Source organism: Tursiops truncatus, chromosome 10 (assembly GCF_011762595.2).
Source record: "Tursiops truncatus isolate mTurTru1 chromosome 10, mTurTru1.mat.Y, whole genome shotgun sequence".
Taxonomy (NCBI): domain Eukaryota; kingdom Metazoa; phylum Chordata; class Mammalia; order Artiodactyla; family Delphinidae; genus Tursiops; species Tursiops truncatus.
In genome coordinates this window covers 49,485,903-49,505,959 of record NC_047043.1, presented here as the reverse complement: position 1 = coordinate 49,505,959, position 20,057 = coordinate 49,485,903, and the positions used below count along the sequence as shown (strand labels likewise).

The window sequence follows — 20,057 nt, the reverse complement described above, 5'->3', positions numbered from 1 at the left end:
CCCCCATCACAAACACCTAGCAAATTGAAAAGTGTAATAGATTAAGGTTGTGGGGTTTTTTTTTCACATCACATCCACACCAAACCCTTGGACATAAGTTTCATAGCTCGGAGCATTTTCCCCCGATGAAGACTCCAGCATTATTCATATCGAACCTGTATGCTCTTTATTTAGTTGCATGGACTAAAGTCATTCTTCACTTGTATTCACACACAAATAAAACTTGGATGATTGGCAGTCACGGCACAAAAAGAAGGCAGATAATCAGGCTGGTTTATATGCTCTGGTGAAAACTCAACCCTCGAGAGTTTTCTAGATTCAATGTGAATGTAATGCCGAGCAAAACTTCTAGATCAGGATTTTCAACATAAGGTGAAGACCCATCAGAGCAGTGCTTTGCAGTCATGGCTGCACAATGGGGTCACCTGGGAAGCTTTTAAAATAAATAGCATTGCCCTTACCCCACATCAAAGATTATGATTTTTTGATCTGGAGTAAGGACCCTGCATTGCTATTTTTCAAAAAACTCTTCGGATAATTCTAATATTAACTTGGGTTAAGAACCACCATACTAATTGGTCTTAAGTTATATAGTCAACTATGAGTCACATCAGGGTTTTATTTTCCCTTTTAATGAACAGTGAGAATAAAATGGAATAGAAAATATCAGTATGCATTTCATGTAGAAGTGATGGATACTCTATCAAGAAACTTCTGTTTCAGTTTCATGTATTTTAGAGTGGATGCTGTCACTATTGAAAAATAATTTCTTACTGTGGGTTGTAGTCAGAGACTGAAAAACACTGTTTTAGATAATCTTTAACAGAGAAGGTATGTTGATAGTTGCCTGGGGAAGATCAGAAAATCTCCATCTGTCCTAGGAGAGAAGCCTGATAGAACTATTTTTAAATGCGTGTAGGGCACGCAGAAGTATTGCCAAGTGTTCTCTGTGCTATCAAATGTTTCTTGCCTATTTATAGAAGCCCTTACACATTCTTTGAGACACTGAGCCTGACTTTACCCTCTCCTGTAGGTACCATCACTGCTTAAAAGTATTAAGTTGCATTTCTTAAAACTGTCTCTTAGTTCAGCCTCCTCATTTCCAAATCCACTCATTCTAACCCATAGTTTGGGCGAATTTAAGGAAGATTTACATTTCAGAAGAAAATATGGGAGTGGTGTGTGCTAATGCCTCTAAGTTAGTGAAAGATGACCTTCCTTCTTGCTCCTTCTTGCTCTGTACTGTAACTGACTGTGTTTCCGTTCCCATTTCCACATTAAAGTTCTTAAGAATAGTGGCGTTCTCATTTACCACTACAGCCCCAGTGCCTAGCACAGCTTTTGGCGTATATTCAGGCTCTCAAAATGTTTCCTCAATAAATAAACAAAGACAACATCAGAAGCTATAATCTTTTCCTCTCACTGCTGTGGCCTCTCCCGTTGCGGAGCACAGGCTCCAGACGTGCAGGCTCAGCGGCCATGGCTCACGGGCCCAGCCGCTCCGCGGCATGTGGGATCTTCCCAGACCAGGGCACGAACCCGTGTTCCCTGCATCGGCAGGCGGACTCTCAACCACTGCGCCACCAGGGAAGCCCTATAATCATTTTTAAAATTCACTTTTGTATTCTAGATTGCAACCAAGCCTTCCTGCTATTCACAGTCTAAATTTAGTTTTGCACATTCGATCAACAAGTGTGAGCCTAGATGTGTTGTACCTCCATGGGGTTATATATCTAAGCTCCTGGCATCATAGTGCTTGTTATAAAAGTCCTCAATACCTAATTTTGGAATGACTTAATTAGTACAAAGATGATTAATATACCCACTTCCTAAGGCATCTAGGCAATTTCTTGCATGTAAATAATGATGATATGGGACAGATTATGTGAAAAGCCATACGGGAAGAGTTTTTAGGAGATTTTGTTAAGCTGAAAAACATGATTGCGAGAAGTGAGGACTGGGAGTGTTCACTGACTCCTTGGAAAGAGCCTGCAGATCTGGTCTGGCCTGTGGAAATCAAAGATGGCTTAGCTCATTTTGACAATGAAAATATGTAACCTCATAATCCAGGATGTATTTTTGGTGATAAATTAAGTATCACCAGTCACAAGTACTTAGAAAAAATCTCAAAATGCTTTACAGAGAAGATATTACACTAGTAAGACTAGAAGTCGTATTTACAGGAACAAAGTAAGAATCTGAAACAGGGGCTTCCCTGGTGGCACAGTGGTTGAGAGTCCGCCTGCTGATGCAGGGGACACGGTTTCGTGCCCCAGTCCGGGAGGATCCCACGTGCCGCGGAGCGGCTGGGCCCGTGAGCCATGGCCGCTGAGCCTGCGTGTCTGGAGCCTGTGCTCCGCAACAGGAGAGGCCACAATAGTCAGAGGCCCGCGTACCATCAAAAAAAAAAAAAAAAAAAAAAGAATCTGAAACAGGATGTGGGTTGCTTTGACCTCTGTTGTGGTATATTCTCTGCTGCCATGTTCAAGAACTCTTCATGAGCTTTTACAGGTCCCTCTCCTCCACAAATATTTAAGCTCCAGTGCAGAGAGAGTAGAATATAATGGGTGAAGGGTTCACGCCCTGAATCCTAGCAGCCTCGGTTTGAAACCCAGCTCTGCCACTCAGTAGCTACATGATCTTACGTCATTAACTGAACCTCCCTGGGTTGCAGTTTCCACACATTGTGCAATGGCACTGAAAAATAATAGAACTACCTCATTGGGTTGTTATGAGATTTATGAATTCATCCACGCACAGTGCCTGACACACAGTAAGGACTCCATAAATGTTAGCTCTGGTCATGATTGTTACATGCTTGGTGAAAAGGAGTGTTGTGGCTTCTGCACTCATGTAGTGTGCTTGTCATTTGTCATTTCTCTTTACTGTATAATTCATTCTCCAGTTTTCCTCAGCTTTGCTCTGCAAGGGACCTGACTGCTGGGAACCACATTTCCTGGGCTCCCTTGCCCACTGGCTTCAGAAGAGATTGAGGCTGGGAGGCCAGTGGTCTCTCGGCTTGGGTAGCGTCACCAGCCAAGGCTGCCTCTTTTACGTTTCTCATCACTCTCTAAACAGAGCCTCCCCCTGGGCTCACAGGTCCTACTGGAAGACACTGTTCCAAGGCTTCCTCCCAGCCTTCTGCTTTAGGAGTGAGGCCAATACAGAAGAAAACGGAACAAGAGGAAAAAGACAGATTGTAGATTTAATCCTGGATCCAACTATGCCTGAAGGTTATATATGACTGGATTGTTAAATATATGCGCCTATAAAAATTCTCCTTTTTGCTTAAGTTACTTTGACTGCATTTCTTTCACTTGTCACTGTGTGTATCCTAACCCAATGTCTCCTAATTCCTGAGAACTGTTTGAGACGCTATCACAATATGGAGCAATTGGCATTCTCATTGAATACTTGTTTCTAGAATTCGGATAACTAGTATTTACTGTCCTGCTAGGATTAAGAATATAAAGATGAGCATGGTCCTTCTCTTTGATAGCACAGCAGTGACTAATTAAATGTTTTCAAAAATGTTAACTTTTACCATACTTATTCTAAAATGTTTTCTCTGGAGATCTGAACATCTTCTCTAGTTGATGTCTATCTTAAAACTAAAGACAGCTCATCCATTTTAATACAAAGATAGAAACTAAAATGCAAAGCAGGGACTTTGGGAGGAAAGTTTTCATTTATTTTGATAAAGTAAATATCGAAATACTTTTAGTTGTTCTTTATGAAACCTTCCCAAGACAGGAGGATTTTTCAGTGCAGCGAGATCAACAGTGTCATGACTACAGGGTAATCACTCATTCTGTGATATGCTTTCTGGGCTCTTTGCTTCTCCATTTGTCTGTGATGATGCCATTTGTCTTCCTCTAATGGATGGGCTTCCTCTCCCTTTCAGTCACTAACAGAAGGCACTGAAACTTGCCCAAGACATGTCCAAAGTTCATCTGCTTTGGGAATTTTTGAATCTTTCATGGTTGATGAAAGTAAATTTATAATCATGATGCAAGTATAAGTGTGTGGTGTGTGTGTGTGTGTGTGTGTGCGCGCGCACACGCGCGCGTGTGGTTTGTCCTTAAACTACAGTGGTCTTTTAATGTTATATGGTCAGGCTGTAGTTGCTATGGAAACAGTAACCAAATTTCCTGACCTTTGAGGGTAGGGAGATGCAGTAGTTACAGCTGTGATCAGAGTTGAGAGATTGATGATAGAATTATAGTAAAGATTAAAGAATAAGGGCTTTTTCTACCTTACTGATCAGGTCGGGGCAATCTCCTCTTCCCCTGTGTCTACCAATATTACCCATCAGAGCCAGGCTGAAGGCTTACTAGTATTCCTTTATTAGTTTAAAATCAGTTTACTTTTGGATACTGGATGAGCCAGATTTTGGAGTTCTTGACTATAGTTGGTGTATCATTTTTTACATATTATAGAATCATACTTTTTGGTATTGGAGCATATAATACCCAGATTAGTGTCCATGCAAGGCAGTATTGTTATTAAGACAACGAATGTGTGCTTTTGTTTGGAATGTGATACCTTGAGATTTTCTCCTTATTCTTTAAGTACATGATGATCACTCAAATGAGGCATGTAATACATTCTTTCTTCAGGAGGAATCATTTTCTAGGACTTCCGTGACTCGTGGGGAGTTTCTCTGTAGCTTCCTGTACAACACTGATGGTTCTGCATTGTTAAAGTTTGGAAGATGCACCAAATGAGAAGTTCTTGTATCTGTGTTTATTCTGTTCATACTAAACGTCAGGGGGATGTGAGAGAAGTACAGAATATGGGGGGTGGTGTCCTCACCCTAACTGCTTAGTGAGGGTCTTTGTGCCCAATAGTGTTAAGTTCTGTGGATGTGGACATGGACAGGAAATGATTCCTGCCCTCAAGAAGCTGCTTGGCCTCACGAGGAGAAAATATGTGGGGCTGCTCACTTAGTAGGGGCAGCACAGGAGCAAAGGCAACAAATGCAGTCAAATGTGAAAAAAAGAAGGTAGTCCAACGTGATGGGCAGATAAAGAAGCTGGAGGGGAAGCAGAACTTGAGATGGAACCCAAAGGAAAGGCAGACCTAGAGAAAGAGAGGCGACTGTGTTCAGTGTTAGGAAACTTCACAACTTATAAATATGCTGCATTTATTCTTTCAGGTGTGTCAAATACATTAAAACAGAGACAAAGAGAAGCAAATTGTGTGAACAGAGATACAAATGGGGCATGATCTAGTGATTAAGGGGCGTTGAGCAGTTTGGTTATGCTAGGAAAGCAGAAGGTTCTAATGGGTATTCTCTAGGAGTGAAGATGCTCAGGGGATTGTGGGGCTGTGAAGGATGGGCTAGGATACCTGGGATTTCTTAGATCCCACATGACATTGAAGGAAATAGGGCTTACACTCTAATAATTTGAGGTCAAAGTAAAGACTCTAGAATGATAATAAACAGGGCAAATTGTCACCCAGGGTAAATCATAGAGAGAAGTAACCAGTCAGTAAATGCAAATTGAATTTGGTTGCAAATAAAACCTGTGTGAGACCAACCCCCCCCCCCACAATTCTATGGAATTGTAGGTGCTGTTTAGTGGTGGTTAAAACGTGTTGACTCTTGTTTGACTCTTCCATAAGCTCTTTCCTCAGGTTTTTTTTTTTTTAATCTCTGGGTTACTGTCAATTCTGGCCTTTTCAATATGGATATGAATTGAAAAAAGGATTTGGATTTAAAAGCCTAGTTTTTTGCCTGTGAAATTGTATAAAGTATGTACACTATATTGGGTATTTTTTTTCTAATACAGAGCCTTGAGTGAGTTACAGACAATTTTTTTTTCATCTTGAGAAATTGGCCCATCTTGATGTCATATGTTATACAGATGATGATATGATCATTTCAAAGCTTCTTAATACTCATCAATACAACTGTGAAGATGGACTTAGCATTCTCAACTCTGAGGGGTTTTTGGTTTTTTTGAAAACACAACGGGTCATCTGTGTCTCAAAGTTAATACACACCTAATGTTCCTGACATAGGGCAGTCACAGAGCGAGACCAAATACTTTGTGCACAAAGTGGTAGAATATTATACAGGTTTTGTTGGTGGGCATGTGTTTTTGAAATCAACTGCATTCTAAAATGGACAGTCTTACAGTTTGTCTTTCTTCCTTTTTTTTTTTTTTCCCGAAAGGACCTACTTAAGAAATGCTACTCTGCCAAGGCATCTTACCTCTTCCAACAGGATAAATTCTATGATGTCAGCTATGATACAGGAGACAAGTCTATCCAATGTAGCAGAAGACCGGACGCATTCAAGTTCTGGATGACCTGGAAGGCCCTGGGCACATTAGGCCTTGAGGAAAAAGTTAACCGCGCTCTTGCTTTATCTAGGTACTTGCTCTGTGTGTATGTGTGTGTGTCCATGGGTGTCTAATAGAAAGATGTTCTTCCATATATGTATTCCTTCTTTCATCTAATAACCATCTTCTCAGTACCTAGTATGTGTTAGGAATTGCCAACAAAGCAGTTCTACCCTCTGCCCTCCAGTATGCCAACCTAGTGAGAGATACATCCAAGTAACAAAGCAGATAAACTACAGGTGCACCTAGTTTTTGGTAAAGGGAGGTACACGGTGCTCCAGAAGCACTTGGGAGGGTTCCCTAGTATGTTCTTGAGGGACGTTGTCAGAGGTTTCCTGGAGGAAGTGGCATTCAACTAAGACCCAATGAAGAAAGGGGAGAAGATTGATTCAGGAGGAGGGAGCACCAGGCCCAAATCTCTGGGTGTGGGAGAGAGCCTGGTGACTTCAAGGACCCGAAAAGATGGTCTGTGAGAATGTGGGGCTGGTGGAAAGACATACAGGTAAGGGTGATGTGGAAGCACCGTCATTGCTGCCTTCTTGTAACGTAAGGACAAAGCTTTTGAAACCACTTTCAATGACACTAGGAAAGCTCTTGAGATACAGGTGCTGGGTGCTTGCCACCAGAGCAGGACTCTGCTGGTAAGCTTGGACCAGTGTGTGTGGATGGCAGCCCATGGCCAAATGTAGTTTTGAATGTGATTTGTTGGGCCTGAGATCCATTGGGTTAACCTGGATTGTGTTTTAAAATATCAAACATTCCAAATATTTTTTAATAGGGAGACCGTCAAAAATCTAGATTTGTGGTTTTTCTCAAAAGATCAGAGTGTTCTCAGTCCCACCTGATGACAAGGCACTGAACATGGTGATGCCTGACTCTGGAGACCCACAGCGCCCCCCACACCCCCTGGTTTTTGTTGAGCCTGTTTTACTGTGGCACAGAATGCTAATAGCCGCGACTCAAAAGTTAGCTCCACCATTTACAAGCTTTGTGACTTGGACAAGTTGCAAAAACTTTCTTTACCTCCATTGCATCCCAGTAAGATGGAAGTAACAACAGCTTCGAACTCAAACAACTGTTAGTAGAATTAAATTAATTGATATTTGTAAAACACCCGGGATGGTGCCTGGCATATGCCACATGCTATATGAGTTTTATTAGTTATTATTTTCTTGCTTGGCCACTAGAAGCATCAGAGTTTGTGATCTCTGGTTTGGATAATCTCTCCTTCTTTACTCCCTGTTCATATTTCAATTGCAGAAACCTGCAGTGTCTCCTTAAGAGACTTAAACAATTTCCTCTCTCTATAGGGAAGAGGTATGGGTGCCCTATGTGCCTCTCTGTGTGACAGTGATGCTCTGAGCATCACTGAGGACTGTCTAAAAACCCAGTATCTTAAAGCAGCAATCGTTTATTCTAAGAGGTCTGCAAGTTGGCTGGAGTGGCTTCATCTCATCCTGCGGTGGCTGTGGGGGTAGGAGGAGGGTCTGGGTCTCCTGCCTGCATGTCTTGCATCTTCCTTGGACCAACAGGCCTGCCAGAGCCTGGTTTTGTAATGGTGGTAACAGAAGCCCAAGAAGGCAAGCATACTTTAAGCTCCTGATTGCATCATGTCTATTAGCATTCCAGTGACCAAAGGAGATCAGATGGCCTAACTCAATGTCAGATGGCCAAACTCAATGTCAAGAGGCAGAAAGAACTGCAAGGTTACATGGCGAAGGGCTTAGATATAAGGACAGGGAAAAAGACGGCTTTGGCACTTTCAGAGGACTATTAGAAGTCAGCAGTTCTGCTGATTTTGGTTTAAAAAGTAGTTTGAAAAATCTGTAAATACTGTGTCTGTTGGTAAGCAACATAAACCTTCATTCAAGACATTATAAACAAAGAAAGGTAATTTATTTGCTCATGTTACTGATAAGCCAGCGTAGTGATGACTATGGAATGGCTTATTCTAGGGGCTTAAACAAGATCACCAGGCCTTAATCTCTGTTCATCAATCAGGTCTGCTCTCCTCCATGTTCAGTTTATTCCTCTGTAGGAAGGTAGCTGCCAGGAGGGTCAGATCTATAGCCTCCCAGGTTCAACTTCAAGGTCAAAAGGAAAGAGTGCTCCTTTCTCAACAATCCCAAGGAAAGTTTTAATTCCTTCTGAATGAGGCAAATGTCCATATCTGAATCAATCACTGTTGCCAGGGAAATGTGATATTGAGTCACATGCTCTCCCTTGGCACTGGGAAGACTGTCGACTCCTCCTACGTATATAGAATATACTGACACTGAGTGAGGAGTGTACCTCTGTTAGAAGCAGGGATAAAGTGCCTTCGTCAGAAGTGGGGAGATAGCTACACAGTGGTGAAAACATGAAACTGTCTACCACAAATATCCATAGTTGCCCATTAAACTAAAAGTTCAGGAAGCTCTGTTCCCTTGTTTGTATTTTTCTCATACTATTTAAGTATGCTAGACTCTGCATTATTTTATCAAAGCTGCTAAGTAATTCGATGACAGGTGTCTTGAAACAAGGCTAGATGTAAATATTTGATGACCGTATTTATTACAAAGTTAACATTCATCTCAGGGTGGAATTTAATTTATAGTCTAAGGTTACTTCCTAATTTTGCAGAGAAATATCACAAGAGGATAAGTGTAAACATTTCAATTCAGTTCAACAGCACATTGTTTGTAAATGTTTGTCAAGTTGAATTGAATTGAATTAACATTTCAGCGAGCATCACTGCAGACTCTGTGACCTATATTTAAAATAATCCCTTTTCTGTCATGCCACTAGTCATAATGGTTTTCTTGCCTTAACTTTCCACATTCTTGATATCCAACAGTCCATTCCTGGGGTGGGCAAAAGCCATCATCTTCCCCCATCCCCAGTGACAGGTGCCAAGGAAGAGTCCTTTTAGGCATGTCACTTGGAATGAATGTGAAATTATAAACTTGGAGAACATTTCTCTGGGATTAAGAATTATTTCATATTAGCAACACAAGTGCTTTATTTTCATGATTTTATGTCTTTTCAAATTGAATGTGGTTCTGCTTTTTAGGAAAGAGGAAGCATTTTCTGAATTCTGAGGTCTGTTCTATTAGTTGGAGCCTATGTGCAGTTGTGCACTGATAAACTGTTTCTCAGGAGGGGAAAAAGGCCCCAATTTGTAATGTCTGCCAATTTCCATGGTGTAAATATTCCCACTGTGGAAAATTGCAAGCTACCAACAGTCGCGGCTGGTAAATTTCTGATTATTTAACAACTGGCTCTCACTAGCCAGTACAAACTAACTCTATACTACCATACTCTATATGAGCCAGCATAATCGGTTCAAACCACTGGCTGGTGGGAGTTAAAATACCATTTCTCATCAAGCCTACTGACCTGCAGCCACTTGTTTTACAGTTTACCTAATAAAAATGATTCTCATCCACTCTCAAAAGACTATATTTGGCTTAATTTCTAGGTCAGACCAACACTGTTTTGTTTCCAAAAAGTATGATTTTCTCCAGTAGATAACAACTCTAGCAAAGTAAAGCTGCAGATGACAATTGTGTTACTATTTGTGGTACACATCTGCCATCAGCAGCCTAAGGGAGATAAGATGCCCATTCCCACAGGCCCTACCTAGGTCAGGTCTCTTAAACACAGAGAAGGCTGTGCAAGTCTTTTCCCCTGGCATATTGCAGTAAGGATTGCACTGATTCCACAGAAACAACATTTCCATGTTCCTGAATCTGAATGGAACTTAGTTTTAAAATTTGTATATTGACCTTAAGATTTAATGACCAGATTTTGATGGACCAATGGACAGCCATCACCCTGATCAGATGTTCCCTCTTCCCTTGGGAAAGCAAGAGCAGACCTTTTCGAGAGGACAATGATTCCTATTTTATGAGTTGTCAGAAATCCAGCAAGAAGGAACTAATTAGTTTCTAGAAGATCTCTGAGGCTTTCCCTAATTTCCATTTGACCCTTGTCATTCCAATGGATGAGATAACATTTCTCTCAAGAAATATTAATGACAAAAAACTTGCTTTCTCCTTTGGTTGTTGGAAAACCAGTGACATTGGGAACCTAAAGCAGCATGTGATTATTAAGCATAATTGAAACCCAGAAGGCTGAGGTTTATTAAAACCACCATTTCGGGCACAAGGTGATTGTGATCTCTGATATCTAGTTAGAAAAGTTGAAAACGTGTTACAGTACCCAGGGCTACTGGTTGCTGAGGGCACCTTGTAGGCCTTTGTTACAACACTCAAGTTAAATGGATATTCACTAAGGGGTAATTTTTAAAGCAAATCTAGAAGAGTCATGTGCGTAAGTCTTTTCAAGAACAAGAAACAGGTCAGGAACTTCCATTCTGCTATGTTGCTAGGTCTCCAGTGTATCATTTATCTATTCCTCTGACACACAATCTCTGTAATCTCTCAGATGGAATTCATTTCTCTGACTTGCATGAACACTGAGGGATTTATTGGTACCAGTATGGAAAAGGTAAGCAGTAACACAAGGCAATTTTGTGCTAGTGTATTTCTCTAGGTGAGGAGAGGGAGAGAGTCTAGAAGACTACAGAAGGGCCAACGTTTTCATTTTTTTCTTTATATTTGTAATTTTAAAAACATCACAATGCTGTAAAATGTAGCATGTAGGTGTCTGTGATGAATCACACATGCCATGCAATATGTTCTCATATATGCAGAGCATACAGAAAGCATATGGAAAAAAATCCCAGGAGTTCTGGGAGGTTCCATTGCATCAGAAGAAATTTCAAATGAGATGAGACTGGGAGAGGCACTTGGTCCAGAGCGCTCCAGGGAGACTCCAAGTGGCTGGTGAATTGAGAAAGGGACTGGAAAGGCTATTTCTGGAAAGGACTGTATGTCCTGCAAAAGGGCAAGTGAAATGCACAACTGTTAAATGGACTCATGGAACTAAGGAGGGAAATGTTTCAGAGCAAGATTTCATTAATGTACATTTCAAAACTAAGCCAGGATCTTAATAAAATGAGTTTTTTACCCAGTAGGATTGGTGAAAACTTACTAATGTGTATTTTTTTCTCTCTTCTCTCTTTTTGCTAAGCTCAGTGGGAAGGACTGTGAATTTTATGACACTATTGTTGCTTTTTGAACCCATTTACCTGGATGCCTTTTGGTAGAAGTGTTTTATGGTTCCTGAGTTTTATCAAAAAACTCAATGTATATCTTTTTTTTCTGGCTTGTATCAGATAAGAATAGAGTTGTTGTTTTTTTTAATGTATTTTATCTTTAGACTGTGTCCATATACTGAAAAGTTGCGAGGAATAAATCATCCTATGAATGTAGGCAGAAGTAACTTAAACCTTATTTGGATCCCCTCCCCCCAAACTCATTTCATTTAAGCATTTATTTAATTTAATTAATTTATTTTTATTTTTGGCTGTGTTGGGTCTTAGTTGCAGCATGCGGGATCTTTGTTGTGGCGCATGGACTTCTCTCTAGTTGTGTCACGGGCTCAGAAATTGCAGCGTGCAGACTTAGTTGCCCTGCGGCATGTGGGATCTTAGTTCCCCGACCAGGGATTGAACCTGAGTCCCCTGCATTGGAAGGCAGATTCTTAACCACTGGACCACCAGGAAAGTCCCTAAGCATTTATTTAAGAAGAGGGTAGGTACCCTATAGAAGAGGCACTTTATGCTAGCATTTCTGAACCTACACTCCATGGGATAATAGACTTCCAGGAGATCTTAATAGATGTTCTTCCAAAAAATGTTTCCACGGTCAAATATGTTTTGACAATGCTAACCAATACATTGGTCCTCTCTTGGAGATTCAAAGTGTTCATTAGCACATTAAAGGCTCTGAGGGGCTTGTAATATAGGAACATTTTAAACTTTAGCCAGTAGGCAGACACTGTTGACTGTTCATCCAAAAACCATTCTTCCTTTTTCCTTGCCAACAGAACCCCAATTTTATATAGATAGCAATATTCCAGCTGGGAACATTGACCTAAGCGTATCCCCTTTGCCAGTCATTAGCTTAGGGATGGATATATGACTTAGGTTCAGTCAATAAGATACAGGAAGAATTCTATGAAGTCTTCTGAGGAAAATATTCTTACCTAAATAGAAATTAAGAGAAAATGCATTTTGCTCCAGCCTCCTCTCTTTCTTCCTGGGACACTGTCACATGTGGATGTGATGTGTGGAGCTGTGGCTGCCATCTTGTGAACACCAGTGAATTCACTAACACTCTGAACATGGCAGGCTGAAATAATAGAAAATGCCTGTTTCTTGGTGACGTTACTGAACTTTCCAACCAGCTCAATAAATGTTCTCCTGAATTCAGCCAAGTACACTTCTAATTTTAAGCAAAAGCAATCTAATGGATATGCCTAGCATTGCTCAAATTTATTTAAATGGAACACTTTCATGTGGGAAACCTATTAACATGGTGTACCAAGGAACATAGTTTGGGAACTCTGGTGTAAACCTTTTATTATTGTTATAGTTCTTTATCCAAATCACCTCCACCCTCAGTTGTTCGTTACACTGGGCTTTACAGGTTCTGAGAGTGACTGCATGGAGGCATTGATCCACGTGGTTTGCAAAAGGCAGAGTTTTAACTGAAATGATTCAGCTCTGCCTTAGGATGCCTTTCTCCCAGGAGCAATGTTAGCCAGTTTGACAGATTTTTTTTTTTTTTTTTTTTGCGGTACGTGGGCCTCTCACTGTTGTGGCCTCTCCCGTTGCGGAGCACAGTCTCCGGATGCGCAGGCTCAGCGGCTATGGCTCACGGGCCCAGCCGTTCCGCGGCATGTGGGATCTTCCCGGACCGGGGCAGGAACCCGTGTCCCCTGCATCAGCAGGCGGACTCTCAACCACTGCGCCACCAGGGAAGCCCTTGACAGATATTTTAAACTGAGACTATGGGCAGTGTGTCGAAGTTTCATCTTAACGGTCTTATCTGTTGGGGAAGGAGTTTACAAATCTAGTTCCACATCTCCATTACGTGCATGAGGAAACTGAGGAGGGCTCAGGGAGTCTGAGGAGTTTGCCTAGAATCACAAAGTTGATCAACTGAACAACTAGAATTTTCTAGAGTCGTTGCCTGGATTTCATAACCTGGGGGTATCCAGGATTAGTGCAGGCCCCCTCAGAATGGAATCATGGCACCGAGTTAGCAGATTGTCGTTATATTTGTGCCTGAAAAGGTAAGAAAAAATAGGGTTCATGAAGCTTTCCTTGTATAGATAAAGGTTGTATATGTCTATTTTGTTTTGTGATTTGTATTTTTTTCTTTTATTAATTTCCTTTTCAAAAATTATGAGTCACCACACCTATGAAGCTTTGCAGAGATGTAAAAAGAGAGTAAACAGTCTCTACCTCCCCACTGCATCCTGTTTCTTGCTTCCTCAGGTAGACATCAAGGATGTCTTTAGGATGTGGTCTTCATTCCATGGTCATATATACATGTGGAGAGGGATCACTTATGCTTTTTCTTTTTTTTACATTTTCTTAAAAAGCAGAATCATATTATCTACATTTCTCAGTCCCTTGCTTTCATCTCTTACTAATACATCATGAGCATCCCTGTGGTTTAATTGAAGTGGATATAATCCATCCTCTTTAATAGCTGCATCGTAGTACATGTGTTGCTATAATACATTTTATTTTACCCTTTGCCAATTTCTGGATATTAATCTTGTTTCTAATTATTCCGTATGGAATGCACACACATACACATGCACATGTAGATTTAGATGCAGCAACATTTGTGTATGCATCTCTCTCTCTCTCTCTCTCTCTCTCTTTCTCTCTGTCTATCTCTATCTATCTATCTCTCTATCTATCTGTCTTAGTGTTGATGAGGTTTTCCTGGTTGACCAGCATCTCATAAGTGGTTTGCTGGATCAGAAGCTACGAGTATTATTAATTTTGAAAGGTTATAGCAGCTTTCTATCACATTCACTAGCACTGCATGTTGTCCCTCTTTAAATTTGTTTCCAGTGTCCTCTGGGCAGCAGGTTTAGTATTGTTATTTTGATTTGCATTTCTTTGATTACCAGTGATCTTGAACATCTTTTCTAATGTTCATTGACCATTGGAATTGCTTTTATCGAAAGTTAGGCTGTGTGCTAACGGTGTAAAAACTTTACAGCTACATGACATCTCCTGAAAACACGTTCAGGGAAAGGAGTATATAGAAAGAACATCAAATACTTTGTGAATATGTGTGTGTGTGTGTGTGTGTGCGCACGCGCGCGTGCACGCACGCACATGTGTGGTGTCACAACATTATTGCTCAAAATAAAAGATTCATATTATCCAGTTAATACCGATAGGATTTTTTAAGATATTTTATAATTTAAAGATGATATAATCTGTATGCTAAGCACCAATACTTAACCTTATGCAAAAAGCTAAAAAAATTGTTTGGGAAAAAAGAACTTCATCCCATTAACTGGTGTATTTCATATCCACATTCTAGAATATCCTTTAGTAAATAAACATAGTAATAATAATCCCCCATTTCCACAGTTTATATTCTATACAATTTTTTACATATGATTTTATTTAATTTTTTACAACGTCCTTTTGAGATTGGAAAATCAGAATGTGTTATTCCAGTTTTACAGGTAAGGGAATTGAGGTCCAAAGAGGAGCATTTCTTTGTTGTCCTTAAGTATTAATTGAATATATGTAATTTAGTTACACAATCAATTCCATATGATTGTACCATAATTCTATATGACCGGACAGGATTTTCAAAGCCAGTGCTTGCTTGCTTGCCTGCTTCCTTCCTTCCTTCCTTTCTTTTTGGCTATAACATATAAAATTGCAAAATACCCTGGAAAGTAATTTTTTGTCAGCACCTCCGATCATTTCCTTACATTTGACCCCCAAGTTTGAAATACTGGGTCAAGTGTTATGAACTTTTCAAAGCTCATGAACAAATCACTAGTTTTCAAGGCCAATTGTTCAGAAGGTTTATCTTTTTATTTAGACAATAACCAAGCCCAGTGGGGCAGAGTCAGTGTTCATTTACTCTCATTCTCAATGTCATTTTAGTCTTTTCTCCATCACATTCCATATCTCATGTAGCTGTGCCCTTTGCTTATGGCATGATAATTCTTTTTTCCCTGACATTCAAGATAACCTCATAGACATTCTATCAGTGGCTACAACCCACTTACTTTTAGCATGATACCAGTGATCAGTCTTTCTTCCCTCTGGCCTGGCCTGGGGAAGGATGGTGTTGCACTTCCTTGATCTTAAAAGAACACACAAGCAAGACTAAACACCAAAAACTTTTACCACCAAGCCAGCTAGATAATTTAAGTACCTATGCTAAATTCCCATCTAGAATATGAATGAGACATATATCCAATCTACTTTGTGTGGCTTTCACACTTGGGTTGAAGTCTGATGCTAACATGTAAGATAGACATCATCTCATCAAAGAGATGTACCTTTTTACTCAGGCCCCAGTGGATTGCAGTAGGCTCAGGTGTATCCATCTAAATACAGACCTGTGCCTGTACATGTACCCTTACTTATTTTTAAGCCTTGTCTCTGCATCAGAAATTATAGTTTTATTGTATGTCAGCCATGTTCATGGATTTTTTAGATTGAAGATTATAAATATTATTGTGACTTTTTTTTAGGTACCTAGTAGAAGAAATCAAGAAAAGAGAAGGATTCAAGTTACTGATGGAAGTAAGTGATTACAGAATTGTGCTTGTGATTTTGTCAGTCAACAGTGATGAAGGTGGTAATTTTCTAATCTATTATATTTCATTGGTTTTTGTGTTGCAGACTTAGAAACAAGCCATTAGCTTAATTCATAGAGTCCATTATGTTAATTTACTCTATTAGTGAGTATTTTTCCTTTGTTGGATTCAGAGAACACACTTGCCTTTAAGTATTGAAAATTACAGTGCTCAATAATAATTACCAAGGATAATACTGAATAAATTATGACCTGTATCTTGATATATAAATTGCATAATGCTTGTACTGCAAATATTCAACTGTGCTATAGTGGTGCTTCTGTGAAAAATCAATTAAGTGAATGTACAATAATGCATATAGTTTTCTCTTTTTATAAAATAATGAGAGCATATTAGCTTTGGAGCAATGGCAAAATAAGTCATTTTGTTGTTGGATTGTTTGCTATATATAAGAAATATGGTGGTTACAAAGATAGAGATTATTGGGGTTTTTTTCTAAAATATATGGTTAGAAAATATGAAGAATATTATTTAATTCTGATTTTTAAGAAATATAACGTGTGAGGTTTGCTTAGCTCTTCTTATAGCATATACTTTATAGCAATTTTTAACATAATAAAAATCACTTAGAGACTGCAGCCTAGGAGTGTATCCTGTATATAAGCAATCTGGCTAGTTTTTGGTATTCATTTATTTGACAAGATTTACTGAGCAATTGCTACGTGCTGGAGATATAAGACAGGGAAGTTCCCAACTCTCATGGTGCTTACATTCAAAAGGAAAGTGACAGGCAATAAACAAGCAAATTATTACATGGGAAACATCAAGTTGGGGGAAGTCTTAAGAAAACAGTAGAACAGATTCATGAAAGATAATAAGTAATTACAAATAACTCATTAGACAGTTCCAGATATGGGAAGTACTATAATGGAAATAAATAGGGTAAAATGCTGAAATGGGGGGTGTGGATGGTGGTGGCCTTTTTGGTTGGGATGCAGGTAGGGCCCTCTGGGGTTGCCTCTGCGCTGAGGCCTGCTGAATGATGGTAAGAAGCGTGCCACACAGATGCTTGAGGGAAAGGCATTCTAGATAGAATCAACAAACAACTGCCAAGGCTTGAAGCTGAAAAGAGTTCTGTGTGCGGGCTTCCCTGGTGACACAGTGGTAGAGAGTCCACCTGCCGATGCAGGGGACATGGGTTCATGCCCTGGTCCCGGAAGATCCCACATGCCGCGGAGCGGCTGGGCCCGTGAGCCATGGCCGTTGAGCCTGTACGTCCAGAGCCTGTGCTCTGCGACGGGAGAGGCCACAACAGTGAGAGGAAGAGTTTTGTGTGTTTGAGGAGCCAAAAGAAGGTGCATTAAGCAAGGGGGAGAGATAGTCGGTGATAGTGTGGAGAGGTTGGCAGAGACCAGATCTGCTGGAGCCAGGCGGGTCATGGTAAAGACCTTTGCCTTTTATTCCAAGTGTAATCTTTGGAGAAGTTTTCAGCAGAGAGGAGTCTGACTTCCATTTTGAAAGATGGTGCTGGATGTCATGAGAAGAGAGGGAGGGGGTGGTGGTGAGGGGAGGACAAGAAAAGAATAAGCGAGAGAAGGTGGAGACTGTTGCAGTAACTTGGGTGAGATGTGATGGTGGTCCTCAGATGACTTCGGGAAACACTGCTCCGGAGACTCCTGGCTGTGGATTCTCCCACTGTCTGCAAAGGGGGCATCTGATCAGAAGGTTCTAAGAGTCCAGACTCCCTAAAAACTAGGGATATAAAGGAACTTGCAAAAACAGCAGAAGAGTCCATATTTAAACGACTTTCTGGTAACACCACTAAAAAGCAAGAAGACCAGTTTAGATTGTGGAACATTCCACAGTACAGCTGACCTGGTTTCTTCAACAGGTCAGTGGCATGAGGAAAAATAAAGGAGAGTGTGATGATGATCACTTCCGGGGTCAAAGAAACCTAAGAGGCAGAACAGCCAAAGGCAACATATGCACCTGTTGGAACCCTAGTTTGAGGGAGCCAATTGTAAAAAGTAAATTTTGAAACAGTTGGGGAATTTCTAATATGAACTGGTAGGAGTTATCACTGATTTTGTTAGACATGACAATGGCATTATAACTACAGAAGAAAATGTCTGTATTTTCTAGAGATGCATACTTACCATGTAAGGATGAAACAAGAGCTATCTGACTGGATTGAATTTGAGTTTGAATCACCTTTTTTATTTTCTTGAGGTTGAATTACCTCTTTATTTTCTCAAGTTTGAATTGCCTTTTTTATTTCTCTAGCTGTGGGAGGTATAGGTCTTAAGAAAAGTGCTGTACACCTCAGAACTGCACAGTCTTTTGATAGAGCTGAGAGAAAAAGTGACGAGAAAAATGAACTGATTTAAAAGTTATTTATATACCTTCCTAAAGGCTTAAAAATTGAGGGAGGAACCTCTTGCCATCATCTTTAGGGAAATGCAAACATTCACATCCTTGTAATGAAAGTTAAGGTGGATTTTAAGTATTAGGCAGCCTTCTGCCCTGGATATTTTATCTGTGGGAGCCAGATGGCCCCAAAGCAGGGAAGGTGGCTCCTTCAATGGTCCTCCAGAATTCCTACTTATAAGGGATTTTGTATGTGATCTGCATTTGCCTCTTTTCTCTGTATCCATTTAGAGAAATAAAGTAAATTTAGACCTTGAATTTCACATATAAGTGTCAAATTGATTAGCCTCTTTTTGTTAACAAATGCCTTCCTTGCACTGATTAAATATAACCCTAATGCATACTTAAGAGAAGAGATACACAGGTTTGATGAGAGCCCAGGTCTGTAAAACTGCAAGGTTTTCAATTTAGGAAAAAACAAAGTCTGTAATGATATATACGTATATTTCACTGTGAAGCAGATGGCAGTGAGAGTGTTAAGTGGAACATTACAAACAGTAAATGAACACAACCACACAGAGTATCTAGTACTTGAATATCTTTCCCTGAAAAGAACAAAAGTAATGCATATCTTCTTGAAGATGATTGAAACTTATCATTTCAAAGGAATTCTGCATTATTCATAGGCCCCTGAAAATCCTATCTTTATTTTTCCATGTTGGAGCTAAGATCTAATATGTTTTCTTAGCGGTATATACTATCATTCACATGTTTATTTTGATCTCTTGGGAGAGTCCTAATTATTCAACTTTTTGTTTTTCTCTTCCTGAGTTCTGCCTTAGAAAGAGTTATTTACGTTTCATAGACTTTCTGAGTTACAAAGGATCTTCAAGGACATCTAGTCAACTTCCTGCTCAGTGCAGGAAACCTCTCTTGATAGTTCTTGTAACAGGAAGTCAACTTCTGCCAGAACACTTCCTGTGTAAGAGAATTCACAGTTTATTCCTCTTCCAGGGAGCTCTAAATATTCATATTCTAATACTTACTGAATCCTACTATTAGGATTTGATATGTATCAAGCACATTGCAACTTACAGTTTTTTAAATATAGTTTTTATATAGTTTTATTAGATCATAACAACCTTCTATTTGCTAAATACAGTGCACATCCTTTAATTTTCTTCTTGGACTTCTGCAGCATTTTGCACCATTATCCACTTCTTTCCTGTCTTGGTTCCTTTAACTTTCTTTCCCAGTTTTTCTCCTTTCCATGTGACTTTCTCTTCTAAGTCTCTGTGTGAAGGTCTCTTCATCTGGGGACTGCTTAAATGCTCTCCATTCTTTTGTCTTGGCCCTTTCCTGTGTCCATTTCCCTGAAATGTTTTATCCATGTCTAGAGCTTTGTCATCAATAGTCTCAATAATGTCTCCATCCCTGACTTGTCTCCTCAGCTTCAGTCCTTTGTATATAGGTATGTCCTGGAATTTTCCAGACTCCCACAGTCACCTCAAATTCATCATTTCTAAAGCTGAAGTGTAGCCATTTTCTTTACCAAAATTTTGATAAATTCATTTTCCAGATGAATTTTTGGAACTCTTTTCCATTAGAACTGTGATCCATCTTCTTCTTTTTCAT

General features: G+C 39.9%; 1 protein-coding gene across 3 annotated transcripts in view; it reads left to right on the top strand.

Annotated features, from left to right (window-relative positions):
• Positions 1-20,057, top strand: part of GADL1 (glutamate decarboxylase like 1) — a 490,491-nt gene that overhangs the window by 387,929 nt on the left and 82,505 nt on the right. For all 3 annotated transcript variants that reach the window (XM_073810938.1, XM_019946661.3, XM_073810939.1), the window contains 2 exons: positions 6,182-6,381; positions 15,990-16,041. In XM_073810938.1, the coding sequence (XP_073667039.1) occupies positions 6,182-6,381; positions 15,990-16,041 (252 nt within the window). The remainder of the gene's footprint in view (positions 1-6,181; positions 6,382-15,989; positions 16,042-20,057) is intronic.